The sequence below is a fragment of the Scleropages formosus genome, chromosome 18 (genome assembly GCF_900964775.1).
Source record: "Scleropages formosus chromosome 18, fSclFor1.1, whole genome shotgun sequence".
Lineage (NCBI taxonomy): Eukaryota > Metazoa > Chordata > Actinopteri > Osteoglossiformes > Osteoglossidae > Scleropages > Scleropages formosus.
In genome coordinates this window covers 7,635,076-7,655,715 of record NC_041823.1, presented here as the reverse complement: position 1 = coordinate 7,655,715, position 20,640 = coordinate 7,635,076, and the positions used below count along the sequence as shown (strand labels likewise).

General features: G+C 42.0%; 1 protein-coding gene across 6 annotated transcripts in view; it reads right to left on the bottom strand.

Moving 5' to 3' along the window:
• LOC108940682 (F-actin-uncapping protein LRRC16A-like) overlaps nucleotides 1-20,640 on the bottom strand; it is an 82,900-nt gene that overhangs the window by 4,984 nt on the left and 57,276 nt on the right. For 4 of the 6 annotated variants that reach the window (XM_018762995.1, XM_029259948.1, XM_018762999.2 and 1 more), the window contains 16 exons: nucleotides 20,023-20,104; nucleotides 17,932-18,031; nucleotides 17,612-17,666; nucleotides 14,097-14,269; nucleotides 13,769-13,837; nucleotides 11,764-11,857; nucleotides 11,573-11,671; nucleotides 10,875-11,003; nucleotides 10,380-10,520; nucleotides 8,364-8,539; nucleotides 7,804-7,891; nucleotides 7,149-7,289; nucleotides 3,685-3,751; nucleotides 3,204-3,397; nucleotides 2,992-3,101; nucleotides 2,088-2,574 (listed from right to left, as the gene is read on the bottom strand). In XM_018762995.1, the coding sequence (XP_018618511.1) occupies nucleotides 2,088-2,574; nucleotides 2,992-3,101; nucleotides 3,204-3,397; nucleotides 3,685-3,751; nucleotides 7,149-7,289; nucleotides 7,804-7,891; nucleotides 8,364-8,539; nucleotides 10,380-10,520; nucleotides 10,875-11,003; nucleotides 11,573-11,671; nucleotides 11,764-11,857; nucleotides 13,769-13,837; nucleotides 14,097-14,269; nucleotides 17,612-17,666; nucleotides 17,932-18,031; nucleotides 20,023-20,104 (2,205 nt within the window). The remainder of the gene's footprint in view (nucleotides 1-2,087; nucleotides 2,575-2,991; nucleotides 3,102-3,203; nucleotides 3,398-3,684; nucleotides 3,752-7,148; nucleotides 7,290-7,803; nucleotides 7,892-8,363; nucleotides 8,540-10,379; nucleotides 10,521-10,874; nucleotides 11,004-11,572; nucleotides 11,672-11,763; nucleotides 11,858-13,768; nucleotides 13,838-14,096; nucleotides 14,270-17,611; nucleotides 17,667-17,931; nucleotides 18,032-20,022; nucleotides 20,105-20,640) is intronic. The other 2 variants (XM_029259949.1, XM_029259950.1) reach the window with 1 other exon arrangement.

Sequence of the window (20,640 nt, the reverse complement as noted above, 5' to 3'; positions counted from 1 at the left end):
AATCTCTTAGAGAAAAGGACACACACCAAGAAGCTGCCACATCCCTGCTCGCAAGGGACAGTCACATGCAGTGAGAGGCCCGATGGACCAAACACACAGCTACAACCATGCTACGACTTCCTGTTGTGGGTGTTGGGTTCTAGAGTCCTGCGGGACATCCCACAGGAATCCGAGCTTCCAGTTCTGTGCCAGATTACTGAGGTTGCACATTTCTTCCTCTTCTCCTTTTTAAGTCCAGTTATTTTAGCAGTCCACACAAGCCAGAGAGCAGGAGACATTCTCCAAAAACTTAAAAAGAGGTTAAAGTGCTCATGAAAGAAGCAAATGAAGTTTGTGACATGCAAAAGGGAGAGGAAAAAAAAAACATCAAGTCAGTAGTTACCATGAGTCTTGAAAGCACCTCTAGTTTTAGTTATAGTACACAAACATTGGTGCCTAGTTACCACACACCTGCCTCTGGGTGTCTGGTCACCATGACTTCTCATTGCTTACTGAAACCCTTCACAATGAGAAGATGCTGACTGATGAAGTGAGAGGAACAGAGAGCAACCAGAGACCAGAGTTTTCAAGTCAGGAGTCTATACTGCCTGTTTGCCACTATATTGCCTTTTTCCTGGACCATGTTCAGGTCCAATGTTCCTACAAACCTTGTATTTGAATTCAACAAACCTGGGTCCAAGCATCATCATGGGTGAAGAATCAGGGAAGACGCATGCAATCTTAAAAAATAATAAAAAACTTAAATAAAGTTTTGTTACAAACCATTGCTGGCCAACAGACAGGTCTCTAGAGCCTGCTAGAAGATGCTTGTGTTTCTACATTTAAACACCTCAAACCTTCTTTGAACACTTGTTGTTTACATAACAGAACCTAACAAGCTTTTTTGCAAAACAACTGAGGGCAAGACATTAATCAATCATTTTGATCTTTATTTCTTGTCATCTTAATTTGATCTTTATTTCTCGTCATTTTCTTTTCTGGGATTAAAGGGAACTGAAAAACACCCCCTCAGTTCTGATAACATTCAAAGAAATTTCTCTATAATTTTACCACTGAACTTTCAAACCAGTATAACTTTCAAGCATCTTTAAACAGATATCGCTACACAAATCAGACGAGTAGCATATCTTTTCTACAGTGTTTTAAACTGTTGGCATAGGATTTGAAGAAACCTTTTTGCCCTGCACCTGCAGCACTACACAACACCACATGTCGTCAATGTATATAAAAGTTCCAGTAACCTAAAACTTTTAATGTCTACAATTTTATTCATAACCTTTCCTCAGGTGAATAATGTTTTTTTTTCTACTTGACCTTAAGTACAAGGCCAACTTTAATGTGAAAGGACTGAATCACTGATTCAGTCTCCAACTGTGGCCTGGAGGCGGTTGGAGATATTTCACCGTTCAGCCACTAGAGGGCTCCACCGACACACTATGGTACCATTGTGAAGTCTGCCTAGCCTGAGAAAAAGTCCACTCCTCTGAGTACTTGCCTACACACAACGTTAATCGTGATGCAATACACATGTCACACTTATGTGGGTGGACGGATATTAATGGTTACATTATACACAGCAGAGATATCCTTCTGTTCATCCCTAAGAATGCCAGAAATTACCGTGACTAGGTGAACAGTATCACCTGGCCTGCGCCAAATCTGTGACACCTCAATGACATGAGACAATTTTACTTTTGTCATTTTTTCCCTCCCTTGAAAAAATTTCTCTGAAATGAATGTAAAGAAGAACACAGACTCCCTGTAGTTTCAATGTCCTGGAACCAACGGCACTTGGAGCAGAGCCCAGAGTGCTGTCATACTGTCACAACACAACAGTAGTAAATTGTCCTCACCAGAACCCTTCTTCACTTGCAGTGTCGGCAAGACACCCACTTCTCTCCACACTACCGCAGACATTATAGCACTGAGCGCAGTGGGAATCTTGAAGTCTAGCACAACTGAAAAAAAGACTGAAAGCCCATATGGTCCACCCTCCCAAGAGGTTTTGGGACCAGCGAGATGCAAAGATTTCCCCTACCACCACAGTGACTGCCTCGAGCTCAGGCAGCTGGTGTGTGGGTACTAACCTTCTGGGCACCGGCTGCCCTCTTCTCCTGCTTGGCCTTCATCTCTGCCAGGAGGCCGCTGCCCATCACCTGGACACCGTAACGCCGGCCTCCCTGTGGGCTGCCCTTGCCGTCTCCCTCAGAGTGCTCATCCATTGAATCTGGGGTCTTGAGCTCTTCTGAGCGGTCTGAGCTGCTGCTGCAGTCTGCAGGAACGACTTTTGACTCCTTGGACTTAGGGGGCTCTGGTGCAGGGCTCTTGACATGGTTCTTGGGGGATGGGGGCTCTCCTGTCCCTGTTGTTGCTGGGGTTGGGGTCACCGGGGCAACAGTTGTTGGGGCTGCTGTTGCTGAGGTTGCTGTCACTGGTGCTCCTGTTGCTGTGGAGGTGGAGTGGTTCTTGTCTGATTTAGAAGATCTTGACTTGATGAGGTTCAAGAAGCCACCCTTGCGAGTTTCACGCTTCTTCTCCCCATCTTGGGATTCAGAGCTCTTCAGGGTGGGCCGTCTGCACACCAGGACAGAAAGTAATATCAATGTCAGAGGTTAGAGCCACTCACTGGTTATCAAAGGCTGGTACAGACCAACATGCAGACCTACAGATCTGTGTAGGCCTATGACCAGTTTCAATATCCTCCTGTGCCCCAGTCATTCATGCTAAAATGCTAAAGTCCTAATGCACATTATAGTGGACACGTGGTGCTTTTGAATAATGGTGTATGTTTGGAAATATGGCTTGGAAAACTTTACTGAAATTCTAAAAATATAAAATAAAAAAAAAAAAACCACAAACGTTTTTTTGCCAGGTCTCAAGAAGATGTTGACATTAATGCGGACAATACCAACAACATAATAAAGAAGCCATTCCCATCTAAAGGCCTCAAAACAATGAAATACCTTGTATATGCATTGTTTACAAACTTACTTAGTCTCCAGTTTGGTGACCTTCTTGGAGAAGAACTCATCCACACCCTCGTCCACCCTTCCCATGAGGCCATTCTGCTCCCCCTCCTGAGATGGGGTTGTACTGATCTGCTAGAAATTAAGAATATGACCAGGCTCAGCTTCTTTGTGATATCCAGTGGACAGACAGCACTGCTTGGATGGATAATGTATGTGAACAGATGTGCATCTTACTGGCACTTTGAATGACTGCCGCTTCTTGTTCCTCTTGGGCCGTAGTTTGGTGTAATGCTGCAGCTTCTTGGCCTCCTCTGAGGGCAGGTCCCCCATCCCTACAGAGGACTTCTTCTCAAGCTTGGCAGGAGGAGGAGGGTCCTCCACATGGATTGGCACGTCCTCCAGAGCCTTATCCAGGTCAAACTCCATCTCTGAAGGATGTACAGCGACAACAAATCAGGGGAGGAGCACAATCCTCAGTCTGAAGCTGTTGCTTAATCAGAGTACTGTCTAGTTGACAGTTTCATCTAAAAAGAGCTAATGTTTGTTTGTAAAGCATGATGTGATTTTGTCTTCTTTATTGTATTATGTGCCAGAGGGAGCTCAGGAATGTGACTGGAGCATGCAAAGCCACATCTCAATGTAATTCATCCTCAGCAACAATTCCTCAAACACAACAAGATGCTATGAAGAGGCCAGAAGTTGCGTAACTGATTACCGAAGGCGCGGGACACCGGGCGAAGCATTCTGCTGTGAATGCTCTTCCTCTTCGACTTGGGCGTCATCTACAGGCAAGACACAGTGGCACGTGAGAAAGTGGCAAAAGCGCTGATAACCAGCAATTCTGGCTGCAAGAAACGGTGTTACAATCTGGACCTTAGTGACTGTGAATGTCAACAAACTATACATGTGCACAACACTGTGCCAACACTGTATGCAAAGCTTTGCGATTAACTTTTGTCCATCTATCCGTTCATAGATTATCATATTATAGTATACATTATGACCAGTGGGCGGTCAAAGTGGTCCAGAGTCAATCCTGTTAAGCAACAGGGTTCGAGGCAGGATACAACCTGGATGGGACACCAGTTAGACGCAGGGCAATTAAATTCTGTACAAGTTAATATTCGTTATAACCACTATTTCAGCCCTAAATTCAACATAAACAGTCCATCCTTACAGATCAAATTCACATAAGTACAAGAGTAAAGAGAGTAAGAGATTATTTTTTCAGTTGCATTACAGGGTCAAATCCTTTGAGCTCCTTTAAAATCCTTTAAAACTGAACTGTGTTTTGTGAAGTAAACCAAGGCCCATTCCCCTCTAGCATTACCTTCATTTATCAAAATGTGATTAAGTCCTCAAACCTTCTTGTGTTAATCACATCTGCACAGATTAAATTGAAAGAGCCTTTCTTCACTGAAAACAGTGATACAGCCATATGTAGATATCTACAGGATTTCTACCCTCATCTTTAGAAAACAGAAACCTATATATAAGTATATATGTAGATATGTACATATGTATGTATGCATGTATGTATATACTATATATAGGTCTATAGATCTGGGTCTAAGACTGGTTCTCTGGAGGAACCCCCCCATCCCCCACCCACGTACCCCTCTAGGCGATGATGTTTAACTGAGCGTACCCTAATCCTGCCTGTCCCTTTTATCATCTGACCACACCTTTAATCCCATTTTCTCTGGATAACCTCCCACTTCCTTTAGTTGCAGTCCGCTGCCTGCTTTCCTCAGCTATACTAGCAGGACAGTGAGAGAATAATGGGAACTCAGTGAACACACACCAGCGATGTAGGTCTACACAGATATACCTTCTGCAGAAACCACAAGCATAGCAACGGAGGTTCTACATGGACAATATAAGTCTGCCTTAAAGATCTCGAAAAAACTCAGAAAAGCTAAATGAACGTCTCCTAAAATGAAATGAGATTAAATTGCCAAGGCACACTATAGAAACTACAGACATTAACAACTTTGAGAGTAACTATAATAGAAAATAGCATGCAGCTGGAAAGTAGACCAGCTGCCAGCCTTTATATTAGCACAGAATCAGCAAAGTAAAATATTCTTCATTTAAAAAAACAAGTAAAAATGTGAGCAAAACAAGTGTTTTAACTTTAGCTACAGCATCAGGAAATAAGACAGATATGAGTCAGATGTGCATATAAAGTGGAAATTCAGTGTACTTTGTGAGTTTCCATGCATGTCATTACATATCATTGAAAAAACAATTAAAGCAAAGGAAAGTGGTGTTTTCAGATGTTGTTACAGGTAATATGTAATAAGAGAGAGAGTGTGTATAAAATAATGTATGAAGAAAATAACAGATGTTTAATGACTACTTACCATGAATAACGTAATTGCACATAAAATGAATTTTTTTTTTTTGTGAAATGTGACCATGTGGAGCATAACAGCCTGGATGCAGTGGAAAATTGGAAATTTTTATTTATTTATACACTGGCAGCACACATTTGCAGTTCTGAAGCAGAGATGTTTTTATAAAGCAATCAGTTATAAACCTGTCCGCCCCCTCTGCAGATCCACTCTGAGCCTTCATTTAGAAGAGTAAACCACAAGGTTCACTTCTAAAGGTGTCCTTTGTATTATTAAATCTCCATCCAGCACTTACACAGCCCAAGAGCGCTGATTTATTAAACAAAGCAAAAGGCCCCAGGCCTGCAATCTGTTGTTGGACTATTAACTGGAACTCGGTCATATTTAGCTGTTTGCCAACTACAGTGGAGGGCCAGTTTTCCTCCAGGGGGGAGCCAGATTCTGACCACGCTTGTGATGTGAAATCAAGATGAGAGTGGGAGTTGCGAGGTGATAGGGGTGGTCCAAGCGATGACAGCCTCTGTGCTACGAGCGGCAGTGAAGCAAGCAGGGCAGCAGCGCAGAAAGGGAGAGCGTTACTTACACTGGAGCAACACAGAGTCTTCATGAGGCAGATATGACAGAAGAGGGAAGGAAGGAGAAAAAGAGAGAGCAGAGGAAGCAGAGGGAGAAAAGATAGAGTGAGGTGGGGAGATATAGAGGAAAGAGAGCAGCACCAGAGGGGTTTGCTCAACAGGGTGTCTGGTGTGCAGCGATGCGACTCACCCATGGGCCTCAAGACACACACACACACACACACACACGAGCTTGCAGTAACACACAGTGGCACAGCTCAAAGACAACAGAGAGAATGAAACCAGGCCTCACTTTGACCAGCAAACACAGGTCAAAGTATAAATAGCATGCCCTTGATTGCTGAGAAACTTCATATTACCGCATTCCCTCAGTTCTAAGGTGCACATTTCACATTTTTCAAATTTAAATAACTTGAAAACTGGGATGCATCTTACAATCAATGGCATTTTATAATCACTGACATTAATGTACGAATGTTACTTTTTTAAATTGCTTCAACTGAGCTATGTCCATTGCCAGTAGCACAACCTAAATTATCCTAGATTTAGCAGAGGACAGTATTTTGTGGGAAGACAAAGTCAGCAGTTCTGAATCCAACAGTTATTCAGAAGAATCTGATTTTGAAGGAGGTTCTCAGTGAAGAAGAAATCGACAAATTGATGAGTAAAGGAATTTTTCGTTAATTTGCTTTTCAGTTTTTCTCTATTGTTATGTTATATTGAAAATGGAAGTTTTATGTAATACAAACCTAAATTAATAAATCATTAGTGATTAATTTAAGCTTAATGATTTGTTCATACATTTCCTGTGGTATAAAATAAATTACAAATATTTATCCCAGTGGAGGTCTGACATAATTCTGTTTCTACTATCATTTTAACATATTCCATCGATTGGTTCTACGCCATTCATTCAGAAAGGTTGCAAGGGATTCTGTCAGTGTGGATGCCTCCAGAGCACAGCAGAAGCATGTTAGAAATAACTACCCATCATAATAAAGGAACAGGGTATGAAGGAAGTAACAACCCAAACTAAAACCCAAAAAAAGCAATTTCCTCATTTACTTCCTTTACTCACATTAGATCCACAACAGGAATTTCAGACACCTTTCAGGTTTTCATCCTAAATAAATAAGGCGAGGCAGCTGAGGGGTTTGAGATCTGCTGTATGCCCAGGTCTTTAGTTCCCACCGAGTGCTTTAATCAGATTTGTGACCTAAGTACACAAGAAGGGGGTTCCACTGTACCATGCAGGCTTCGAGCTCATCAAGGCGCTCTGCTTCTGCGAGTTCTGCAGTGGCTCGCTTGGGGGCCCGCTCCTCTGGGGTCTCCACTTCCACAGACTCCTGTTGCAACAGGGGCTGGCCCTTCCTGGCAAGGTGCTCTGCCTAGGGAGAGCAGGACAGAGAGCGTTCACTGAGCTCTTGCTCTATTAACAAATATTGCGATAACAGCAAAGGAAAGCTGTAGAGATGTGGCTTTGTGGTTACAGTCAATGTCTTTGGACTCAAAGGACCCAGGCTGAAATCCCACATCCTGCTGTAGTATCCTTCAGGTACTATTGATACAGTAAAAGTGACCCAGCTCCATAAAAGGGTAAAACATTGTAAGTCAATTTGGAGAGAAGTGTCTGCTAAATAATTAAATGCAGACAGGCTGGCTGTTTATTCAGAAAAGCATATGGTATTTTTTCATGTCTGATGTGTTCCATTGCATTTATTCATTACTACAAGAGAGGGAACATGGGAAGAAATAAAGCAGTTGAAAGAGTTAATTGCTATCTTTGATAACTATAATTCTGTAGTAAATTTTTATTGTGAACCTGCTGGGAATTTCAAGCTGGAAATGTAGAAGTGAGGGCACAGCAAGCTTTAAGGACTGCTCTGGATGATGGGGACTCACCAGAGCACGTTGAGAGCTGGAGAGTGCCTCAAGGATCTCATCAACAATCCGGTCGGAAAGGAAGGATGCTACACCCAGTTTCAGTTCACTGTGGGAATGGAGCAGAGTGGAGAGACTGTGATGTTACTGCTCATCCTAATCTCAGTGGGGTGTAAGACCTGGCTGGCTGAGCGGCCATCTCTATTGCAGCAGGCTAGTGATTTATTCCACACCCATCTGGACCCAGTATGAACTCATCAAGACCAGACTTTAGGTGGCATGGAAGGAGGCCAGGAAGAAACTAACGACCTCTCCTTCTTCAATTACACAGCATGCTCAAAAATAGAACAACATCTGGCAGACCAAAAGATTGAAGAAGTACCCACTCTGAAATTTACCCAACAAACATGTCTGCGAGGAGCCATGGTAATACAAACAATGAATAATTTATCACATCACCTGTTCATACTTTGATTTTATCTGGAGCATCAGCCAAACAGTTTTGCTTTCAATCAGCCGTCGGCTAAAAGGGGCAAAAATTGTGTTTTCGTCCCCAGGCCTCTTCAAGCAGGTGGCCTTACCTGATCTTGTTAATGATGTCATTACCGGATTGCTCCAGCAGGGTTTCCTTGACGAAACTGCGGGGGACCACCATCTTGCTGGCGCTGGCCTTTATTAGGTCCTGCCGCAGGTTTGTCTTCTTCAACACATGTGGGCAGAGGCCCTCTGCGGTATCCATCATGGATTCCAGAAGGTTCTGCCAGGACAGAGGAACAAGCAAGCTACTCATCATGCTTTGTCTTTGACAGGAACAGAATAAAAAAAAACTTTTAATTTAAATTACAGAACACCCAAACAATACAAGTGATTACATAGAGAAAACTGAGCATAAATTTCCTATTAACAGGGTCAGAGACTTTTATCTAAGTAAGAACAGCAGCAATAAGCTTGAAGTTTTGTCTGGGGCAGCTGGTAGCATAGTGGTTAGAGCTTCTGCCTTTAGAACCAAAGGCTGCAGGTTTGACTCTTGCCTCCAGCTGGAGTACTCTTGAGGAAGATACTTATCCCACAATTACCCAGATGTGTAAATGGGTAAATTGTTCTGCTAAATGTAAAATTAATATGTTTGATGAAAATTGTTAGAATTATGTTATTGGACAGAAAGCTAACTTGTTTCCTGCTACTAAAAACCTGATTTCCAAGAAAAATGTTTGTGTAACAAAGGAATTCCCAAAAACTGCAATAAGTACGAAAGTCTGGACTGTGCAGAGAGGAGGATGGAGCACTCTGTGTTTTTACAGTAAGACACACTGATTGAGCTGGGAGTCTGAGGCAGGAATTAATAAAGCAAGGCTAACAGCTTTGAGTCCCATTTACATGTTTACTGAAAAGGCTTTAGTAGATTCAGCCAACAGACCGGTCCTGGGTGTCCCAGTTCTTAATGAGATATATTTAACTGCCTGCATACAGAAATTCCTATAACAAAAAAATCTACATCAAGTTTGACAGTAAATAGCATTTACAATACCATCTTGCCGTCTCACTAAAGAATCAAGGACTACCCCACCAGCCTTAGCCCTCGTGGAATGGCATGAAGTACGTGTTGACAACTCGTGTGCTCACCTCCTTTGTGTCTTACAAACATTCAGCGGTTGGGTCCAAATAAATTTCACATTTTGAGTGACTGATTGACAGGACTGCTCTTCACTCATGAATAGTCCAGTTCCTGTGTTTTTTGGCCCAGATAGGCCTGATTTTAAGCAACTCTAAACTTTTGACTGGTACTGTATATTACAATATTTATCTACAGTCATGTGAAAAACACTTAAGTTGAAAAAAAGAAAGCAGGGTAAAGAAAATATTCTTATGCAGTACTTGATCAATCCTCCTCAGTAGCTATAAACACACGCTTTCGGAATCTGTAACTATCTTACATTTAAAGTATACTGATTAAAGTTGCATACTGAACTTAAAATTGCTTTATAAAGGTAGATGCCCATTTTCCCCAGTATAATGTTCCCACGGAACCATCACAATGTCAGTTGTTTTGACTTGTGTGTTTGTATTCCACAGGAGTCCTGGTTTCATTACAATAATCAAGAATGAATGGCTCTGAAAGAAATGTACCTCCCAGGCATCTACACAAAGCTCATTCCATAGCTGTAATCTAAGACAATTACTGCTTGAGAGAAAATATAAATGATGGGCAATCAGCCCACAGAATGTCATTACGCACCATAAATTTTGCACATATTTACAAGAATGTAATATTTCAATTCAATGGCATCTGACTGGACAGTATTTTGGAATGCTTATGAGGAACAATTTGATGCAGGATCGCTAGAAGCAAAAAAAAAACAACTATTTGTGAAAACAACAGAAGAATACACAGGGAAGTGGAGAACTATTTAAATACAGAACAGAAGCAAGCAGTTCCTTTTTTCAACAGCTCCCTGGCTGGAACTTTGCTAAGACCCAGGACTTTCTAGCTACAAAATTCATGTCGTTAATACCAAGGGTATCTCTTTCAGATATCGGAGCACTGAGGGCAGGGGGCAACCTTGTCCAGTGAGACCAGTAACCCTTTGAGCCTATACCTGCAGTTGCTCATCCATTACCCGGGTCACCTCCCCAGCCATGGACTCCAGCTTGTCCTGGATAGGGCCGGCGGAAGTGTTACTGGCTTCCCCGCGAGAAGTGGAGGAAGAGGTGCCCAGGTGGTACAGCTTGGGCAGGAGCTGCACAGGAACAGAGGAAGCAATCAGAGCTGCATCCTATCACAAAAAATTATTTTAACTGCCTTTCAAAACACTGCTCAATGCTGTAGAAATGCCTAATGTGTTTCACCCACATTTGTATACAAAAGTACACTTTAACATGACTTTAATAAGTGGAGTCATATGCAAAAATGAGATGACCTAAAAAAACCGACAACCATGTGTCACTTTATTTGATCGAGATTCACACAGCATACCTCAACAACACATGTAAAAGCACTCTGCATGTACGCTAGTAGATACACTTCAAAGCATCCCCAGGAATCTGTGCAGTCAGATGTGTTATAAATCATGAGCCCTCCCTATTTCTCTCACCGTTTTGGAGTTCTTGGCATCTTTCATGAAGTTCTCAGCTGTCTTCACATCCTCCAGGATGGTGTCCGTCTCTGTGTTTCTCAGGGAATTGAGGTGGTCCTGAAGCTTCACGCACACCCTGTCTATCATCTGGACATAAAAGAACAAGGTGGTCAGGGTTAGATGTGCTACATGGGCTATCTGTAATCTGAGACATTGTTCTAGTCAAAGCCCAGGCACATCTTAAGAGCTAGAGAAATGCCGGTTTAGATCTAATCCAGCACTGGGCCAGTAAAGGAGAGACCACATACTGTACTGTTTCAGTCCCCCTTCCTTTGGGTCTGATTTTGTATTGTACCATTATGTACTAGGTAATTTACCAATTCTGCTTTGACTGGGTTATGCAAATCATCATCTTAGACAATAATATATTAGACAGGTATGGTGCAGGGTTTGGTTAACAACATAACCCCATCATTTGGTATAAATCTGAATTATTCCCTGAATTTTAAGGGATTATTTCCATATAAAGGATAGAACAGCCAAACAGTTCTTTGGTGACATCTTGTGTTTCAGTGCTGTCCTGGAATGGAACTCTGGAGTAAGTCCTTGAGAATCCATAGACAGCCCTGTGGCTGAGGGCTAGCCTCCTATATCCACTCCACAACCACAGTTTTCTCAAGTAAATGTGTTCCACAAATGCCTGCGCTGGTGCCAACCTGCTGCGTGGTTGTCGTGACGATGCCCTGCTGGAGTCGATAGGCCTGCTCCTGCAGGTATTTGCGAGTCTCATGGTTTCGGAACAGGTAGTTCTCAATCTGGAAGGGAGCAGTCCAGTGTCAATGTTGCATTCCGGCAACAATGAAAAATGCAAGCCAGCACATGAATGAGGTCAGATGAAGCATCTGACCTTCATAAGGGCATCCTCTGTCTTCTCTGGACTTATTTTGAGGGCTTGGGATGCATCGATGATGGGAATTGGCATGAAGCGAATGGTGAAATTCCTGTTGACAACAACCTTAGTTAGAACTCATACTTTATTCTTTAAGTTTCATACTTTTAATTCTTCAACACATACACACACACATGCACACTGAGGAAAATTTAGAGTGACTGCTGAAACATGTCTTTGGACCGTTGGAGGAAACTGGAGCAGAGGAGAACATGCAAAGAACATGAAACCTCCCCACAGACAGAGGCACATCCAAAATCCTACAGTGAAGCACCAGTGGTACTTGTTATGCCACCATACTGCCTCCAAAATTAACCTTATTTTGTCAAAATATAACAATTTTAAAACATATTTTTAGAGTATTTATTAAAGATGTGAAGAATACACCAGCCACTGCTAACATTCTGCTGAGAAATTAGCAGATACATGTTAATTTATCTGTTAATTTATCTGAATGAGACGTGAATTTTTATTAATGAATGAAAAAAAAACCATCAGACCTCCTTTTCTGTGACAGGGTGGATGAAAGAGCATAAAATATGAAAGAATTGCCAACTTCACAAGCGACGATTCTTTTCATGATCTGATAGATCTAGAAAGGTTATCCCATGCTCCCATGCAATATACAGTCAATAAAAGACACAATTATTCTCTAAAATATTTGTGTTCTTTAACATTAGCTAAAATTAAAAAAATGATCAAAGGAAAGCCCCACACCAGTGGCAGCTCCACCTGAAATCTCCCTCCAACAACCACCTGCAGCTCCTGACATCCGCAGACAGAGGCTCGAGGATGGAAGGTACCCATTTTTGTCACATGGACCCAGCCTGCATCTGCCCCTGATCAAGGCAGCAGGGGTTAAAAGGACCAGGATTCCACGTCTGATTGCGGAACCTCTCACAAGCAACCGCGACCTCAGTCTCTCCAGCAATTCCCGTCCGTTCTACGTCCTGCTCTCCTGGTTTCTGACCTCGTTTCATTTTCTCAACGTTCCTTGTCTGTCCTCAAAACCCCGAACGCACATCGCCTGACCCACGCCTGTCCCCGACTACTGCTTTCGTCTCATGCTTTGGATTTGTTGCTCATTAAACAGAACCCGCGATAGGGTCCCACAAACCTTCGCTCCGGCATCCCTTGTTCCAGCATGACAACTTTGTCAAGGCATACGTGTCACAGAATCCCAGGAAACTGGATAAAACCCTTTGCTATAGAGCTCTCCACATACGCATATCCTGCCCCTGCCTCCGTCTGCTGCAAATTCCCAGAATTCAGCAGCCAATTACGAAATACCACTGAGCACCATGTTGCAAGCAGCGGCCGGTTGGTTTTGGTGGAGGTTTGCTGACAAAGAAGTCCATCTTGTTTTAGAGTCGTCGGGGTGTCCCAGTTGGGGCCACTTTCGAAACCGCATGCCATATAATCACACCACAAACTGCACCCGCTGCTCATCCCCCACTTCGGCTCTGTTGTCCTGCTGCCAGGAATGAACAGTCTTGGAACGCAAGAGGAGACCAGGCAGAACTTGGTCTCTCAGCAGAGTGTGTAGTGGCACAAAAACACACATTTTCCTTTTCCTATCAGTTAGTGTTTTTACATTTTTTATGACAACTATACAAGCTGTCTCTCCATGTCTGGGAGGTTCACGTCTTACCCTTGAAGAAGGTTTCATGCATTCTGCACACAGGGTACAACCCCACAGCCCCCACACCCCCATTGCAACCTTAATTTCATGCCTCCGAGAGCTCATTACAGCCAAAGAGCATTGTGGGTAATGGTGAGTTTCCCTGGGGCTGTCATGTCTGAGCAAACTACCAGCCACAGTTTGCTGAGGACAGCATGGCACAAGAGATGTGTTTATAGGGCAAGTGGAGAGAAAAAGGAGGTGAATCACAGACATGTAGTCAAGGCATGTACACCAGCACACAAACGCACACAAGCACAACACACGCAACCAGTTACTCACTTCTCCAGAGCTGCTGCTACATCCTGGAGACCTTGAGGGCTGATGTTATTCTTGTCCCAGATGACTGTCCTATTAAGAAAGGACCGGCTTAAGCAAGACGTATCTCTTTAAAATACAATTAAGATAACATACAATTAGATACATTTAGCATTTTGCTAAAAAAAAAAAAAAAAGTCACCGAACGGAAAGTACATTGCACAAATGGAGCTCTGGGTGCAAATGAGTTCTTTGTCATTATATTACCTTCATTACTGCATACAGCTGAAAAAGATTTTTTATTATATCGGAGAGAATGCAGAGGACAGAAAAGGGTCCTCTCTGGCCCCACCTGAGCTTGCTGTTAATCTGCAGGGCTTTGGCCAGCATCTTGGCTCCCATGTCCCCCATGCTATTGCCACTGATGTCCACCTTTGTGAGGGAGGTGTTGCTTCCCAGGGCATTGAGGATAATGGACAGGTCACTCTTGAGCTTGGAGTCAGCCAGCGAAAGGGATGTCAGTGGCTGGAGGGGGGAATTAAAAACCACAACTGTCAGCAATCCTTACAAGGATCCGGTTTATGTGACAATCTGTGCTATCCAATTTTGGATATCCATAGATAATTGCTTAGAGGGGGATTTTTTTCCAGTGATCACTAATTTATGGTTAAGTTTTGATTGCAGATTTGGAAATCAATCAACCTCATCAATTAACAGGTGTACATATACACTTTTTACTATTACGGTTATTACTGTCATGTGACAATTTTTGTCACTTCATGGCATGCACACCGATTATATTGTACTCCACAGTTCTGACCACTGCGCTGTTTTCACACCCAAATTTCACTCCTCTACAGTTTATCTATCCTATTTATCTATCCCGCTTCACTTTATACAAAATTTAAATTAAATTAGAATTGCTTTATCTCTTCACGGTTTTTTCCACGTTATAGGCATTATTGTGATACAAACTGAAACCCTGTCTTACATAATTAAAGTGAGGTCAGACGAATGTTATAAAGCAATTCAAAAGCAAAGCACTGATAGAATTGACTTTAAGGAATTTTAAAGGTTTAAGGTCACAGGAAGCACAATAACTGATAGCCATCTGAAAATAGAGCTCATGGATGCAGATCATCCATTTAAGCTAGACAGGAGAAATCCGTAGGCAGGGATCAGAAGTTCAGAGGGTCAACCATCAGCGCAAAGCATTGTGCCTGACTGAAGATGACATTGCATGAAGGTCAGACAGACAACAAAACTGCTGTACGGACACACGAGGGGCCTGTGGCGTGCAGCTGAAAACATGCGAAAAGACCAGATTAAGTATCCTTGAATGACATATATACTGTTTAAACTCCTGTATACAAGAACGGAAGCCGACGACCTCAACCTCATCCAGAATTAATGGCAGTCCACGTGTCCGCGCAACAGGAGATGCTTATCACCCAGACAAGTGGTGTGGGTGAGCATTATAGATAGTGAGTCTCAAGTAACATTGAGTAGAATATGAAAATATGCAAAGGACAAGGTTAACAAGTGAGATTTTCATAGAAAGAACAGCTATGATTACACCTTTAAATTAAAAGGTCACAACTGTAAATTGTGAAATTACTGCTGAAAGGAAAGATTTTGAAAGCTGTATAAAAGATTTGAGCCGTTTAAAGATTTTGAATGCTGTATGAAAGGTTTTGATATAGTCATGTAGTCTAAATTTTAGAGAGTAATGTTATAGTCTGGGTGGGGGTGCGGTGGGTTGGACCACAGTCCCGCTTTCCGGTGGGTCTGGGGTTCAAGTCCCGCTTGGGGTGCCTTGCGATGGACTGGCGTCCCGTCCTGGGTGTGTCCCCTTCCCCCTCACGCCCTGTGTTGCCGGGTAGGCTCCGGTTCCCTGTGACCCCGTATGGGACAAGCGGTTCTGAAAGTGTGTGTGTGTGTGTGTGTGTGTGTGTGTGTGTGTGTGTGTGTGTGTGTGTGTGTGTGTGTGTGTGTGTGTGTGTGTGTGTGTGTGTGTGTGTGTGTGTGTGTGTGTGTGTGTGTGTGTGTGGGTTGGACTGGGTCCTGCTCTCCAGTGGGTCTGGGGTTCGAGTCCCACTTTGGGTGCCTTGCGACGGACTGGCGTCCCGTCCTGGGTGTGTCCCCTCCGGCCTTACGCCCTGTGTTGCCGGGTAGGCTCTGGTTCCCCGCGACCCCGTATGGGACAAGCGGTTCAGAAAATGTGTGTGTGTATGTGTGTGTGTGTGTGTTATAGTCTGATGGATACAGAAAATTTCAGTACAAAACATGGCATATACAGCAAATTTACCATACAGGTAAACGAAAATTTATGACCTCCAAAGTTGAAAATATTATATTTCCCCCTATTTTATTTTTGAATACAGCGTGTCTTTTTAAACTCCTGCATGAATTGTCAGGACAAGGTTAAATACTTGATGCTAAGGAATTAAATTACAATAATTATTGTTTCAATTAGTGATGGCATCCCACTGACTATGAGCAAAGCACATTTGTTTTGATTAATTACACAGTTAAAAAAAAAATCTCCTTTGCACATGATGATAACTGAACCAAAGGCAGAAGCTGCAGCTCATACATTCAGGAGGGAATGTAATGTCAGATGCACAGTACTATGTAATGATCCAATTTCACCAAAGTCACCAAAATAGTGCTGCAAGTTCAGCAGTTAACATCAGCTCAGTGTAAATTCAGTACATGAAAGTATTCAGGCCAGGGTAGTGAGTCTGGTTGCTGCTGTGTGGGGAGGGCATTATTGCAGAAGGCACTGCGCATCCATTCTGTGTCTTTGGCTTGGAACCCCAGTGAAGGGATCGCACCTGGGCTTCTGGATGAGTTGGCTGCCATCAGGATATCATAAACGAGGAATAGATGTGCAGATGGAGTGGCAGTGGGATGCTGCGAATAGCTGATGAAAAGATCCATGGACCGTTTATGTTTTTAGAACAACCAGTTTGGTCTGACTGGTAGCAAAGGGACCATACAAAAAACCTTATGCCTTTAAAAGGAGGCAATAATCTTAAGTGCTCTTCTATGACTTTGGCTTCTTCACTCCATCAACCTCTAAAATGTCTTTTGCATTTCATTTACATGTTGCCCTATTTTACCAGGGGTGGGGAAGAAAAATCCTTCTCAAACCTAAGCCTGCTGGTCCCATAAGACAGAAACACCATCCTCCTTTAGGAAACAGTTTTTCTGGTACATATCCTTCCATTTGGAATCATGCTCTGTGGCACCAAGCAGGTCATGTCAATCTGGACCCTAGACTGTGTCCCTGCCATCTGTGATCATAGTGAGACCATGAGACTGGCTGGGATGAGTAAAAGTCAGCCTGGCAGGCTGAGCGACAAACCAAGCAGGACTTTGCTGAATTAAAACGGCCTAAGTTCAGCAGGACCTGCCACAGGGCAACATACATTTATCCCCGCCCCCTTGTCATTCTTTCAGGCAACATGAAAACTAAACAGGGATTCATAAAAAAAAAAAAAAAAAAAAGAAATCAATTTTTACGGCTGGGAGCTCAAATCTCAAAAGCTGATATTTCATACTTCACTGATTTGACTGAGCTGTCGATTCAAAAACAGCAGAAAATGCATTCACCTCAGCTATGGTAAAGAAAGCTTTCATTAAAATTATATATAGTAAAATTTATCAGTTACAGAAGTCAGGTCTGCATGGCTGCCGGTTCAGGCCACTGTAATTAACACTGTTGTTCTTCTGTTGCTTCTGTTAGCAGCAAGTGCTTCAATTTCCAGTTTCATTTTCAATGAGACCCATTTTCAATGTACCACTAACAAAGCAAAATCTTTTGTGCAACCGACACAGAAATAACGTATGATTTAAACTCACAGACTCCTCGTCCTGTATCATGTGCACCAGGTTGTCCAGAACAGGAGCCAAATTCCTGCATGAAAACAAACAAGTTCAATGCTAAAGCTTTGTCAAAGGCAACATCTCAGCTTTCTTTTTTCAGTTATTTTATTTCTTGGCTAATGCCCTTATCCAAACCTATAATTTATTTCCATATACTTAGCTGGACATAAACCATGGAGGAAATTCATGTTAAATATCCCGAACCAAGGTACAACTGCAGGGCCGCTTTCATAGCCCCCCACCAGAGGAAGAATGGAGACCTAATTGGACCCAGTCCCTCCCACCCAGACTCTTACTTTGACTTGATGTTGTTGAAATTCTTCCCCAGGGAGAGGTGCCGGATGGACCGGTTTTTTGACAGCCACACCAAGAAAGTCGTGAGATCAGAGTCCAAACCTTGGAACAATAAACCAAGGAGCCAGAGCTTTAATTACATGAAGCGCTGGAGTACTAAATATCAGGTTCTGCTCGAAACAAAATAACTTTTCCCAACTTAACCCACACGATCCCAGCCCAACAAGTGAATGAGCACAGTGTACGACTGTAAGCATGTAGGAGGTTGTTCTGCTGAAAGGAAAATGTAAAGTAAAAAATTAAGTATTTTTCAATATGTTGAAACTAGTCAGAAATAAAAGCATCAGACTAAAACAGCCAACACTAAATTAACTCAGCTTTGAATTCAGCTTGGTCTGTGCAGTTTGCATGTTCTCCCCATGTCTGTGTGGGTTTCCTCCCACAGTCCTCCCACAGACATTCTGTACAGTCCAGTGAACTGAACACTCTGAACTGGTCGTAGTGTGAGACTGTGTGTGGCTACTCTGCAACAGAGTAACATCCTTTCCACGGCGTACCCCCTTTGCATTGTGGCCAGTAGCTACGGAATGCGCTCCAGACCACAATGACCCTGACCAGGAAATGTGGTTACCAAAAATGTGTGAAATCTCAGGATGTAAAATATCATTATATAACATGAAATGATGATTGTGCTAAATGTGTGAAGACCTATTTGTGATGTGTAATGTGATTTCAAATTATCACTGAAGGCTCAAAAGTGTACTTATGTGGCAAAAATGATACAGTTTATGCATCTTTGCACTCTCCCCATGACAGTAGCTATTTTCATAAAATGGTCAATCTGCACAAAAAATACTTTCATATTCCTCAAATTTTATTGCTCCTTAGTGGCTTTTTGCACAAAGTGTTTTAAAACTGATTTATCAAAATGCTACTAATGTGACAAAGCTTCAACCGAATGATCTGAAGGAATGCACACGGCTGCATGAACTGGTATAATCATGTAGTTTGGATGCAGTCCGTGAAAATCATGTCACTAAAGAAAACAATGTCAATAATGTCAAAATTTACATTCAGTTTTTGGTGTTTATGTAGCAAACTTAATAATCACATGTCTGCAACTATGTCTCTCTTTCTCCGAATGTAATGCACAAATTGTACTTTCTCTGAGATGTACGTTGCTTTGGAGAAAAGAGTCTGCTAAATGAATAAATGAAAATGTAAACGGTCATGAAAGAGAAATACGCCTGATGCAAAAAATATAATCATTCCTATAAATCATTTCACCTACCTTAATGTAACACAGAAATAGCTTCAACCAAGAAAAAAAGATTAATTTTCATATTCATATTTGAACATAAAACAGATAGCCTCAAAATATAACATACAGTATCATCGATGATATACAACGCAATTAATTCTTGAATAGCGATCTCTCCTAAAGAGAGATTTAAAGCGCATTCATAAGATTATTACTAAAGGAAATCACAAACCAACATAAAGCATGTATTCACATAAGACATTATAAGGTAGCATGAAATATAATAGGAATAAAAGCAAACTAAAAAAAGATTAAATACTTCAAAAAATACAGCAGTGTCATTAACAATGGACATTATACGAGGAAGAGATTAGCTGTTAATGGAGGAGAGAAGAACAAAAATTTTAGACTGATAAACTGTAGGAAAGAAACCTTTGGGGGAGTGGGGCCAAGTTACTGGCACTCCCCGCAGGCATCAGTGTACTTAGACTTAAGAGTATGTCATTTACCAAAACTACCTTAATCACCTCCAGAAATTCCAAGTAATATCAGTATTACCAATATGTTCTGTGGCCTTACCATAGTCAACTGGAAATGTTGGTATTACTGTTATTGGTGTGTTCTCCAAAGCAACTTCCAGTTTTAATCTATTTTATCATTATACTGCTGAGTCATTTTTACTGGAGAAATTTAAGGTCCGTATTTTGATTGGGGTACTAAAGCAGGAGGAGCATGCAAAGCAAGGACCTTTAGATTACAAGGTAACAGCTCTAACCACTAAGTCACGTGCTGGACATGTGATGGGTGTTATCGGTATGCTGTGTGGTTTTACCATTATCAGATATATCCAGGCTTGAGATGTTGGTGACCTCTGCAATGCAGCCTTCCAGTACCTGGGAGCCACCAGACCGTAACTGCAGACAGGAGAACCACATGGATAGAGAAGCTAACAGACTCTCTGTGCTACCAGACTGGCAATCATCACTTTGAAAGAGAGAGGTTAAAAGCTAAAATATAGGACATAGTTGGACTGGATTGTACTAGACTCCACTGGACTACATTTAAACAGTTTTTTAATTGTTTTTTATTGTTTAGTTTTTTGTTATTTTAATTATCAAAACACTACTGAGAAAATCATAGGTGTAATAATGATTTATGTTTTACAATGTTTTATCCTTATAATTCAAAACCACAGTGTTTTACATATAGTGTTTTACAAACATACATTAGGTGTTCTTACAGTAATCAAGATATACTTTACATTATGTAGTTAATAATAGCATCCTTAACCATACATCAAAAAAACTAGGATATTATAATTTATAAAACTGGACAGGGCAACTTTATGGTCAATACACATCTGATGAAATATGAGGAAAGACAGTGTACAGCATTGTACAACACCACAGAAAGAAGGGTTGAGCCTGGGTTGGAAAGTGGTTGTAATGAG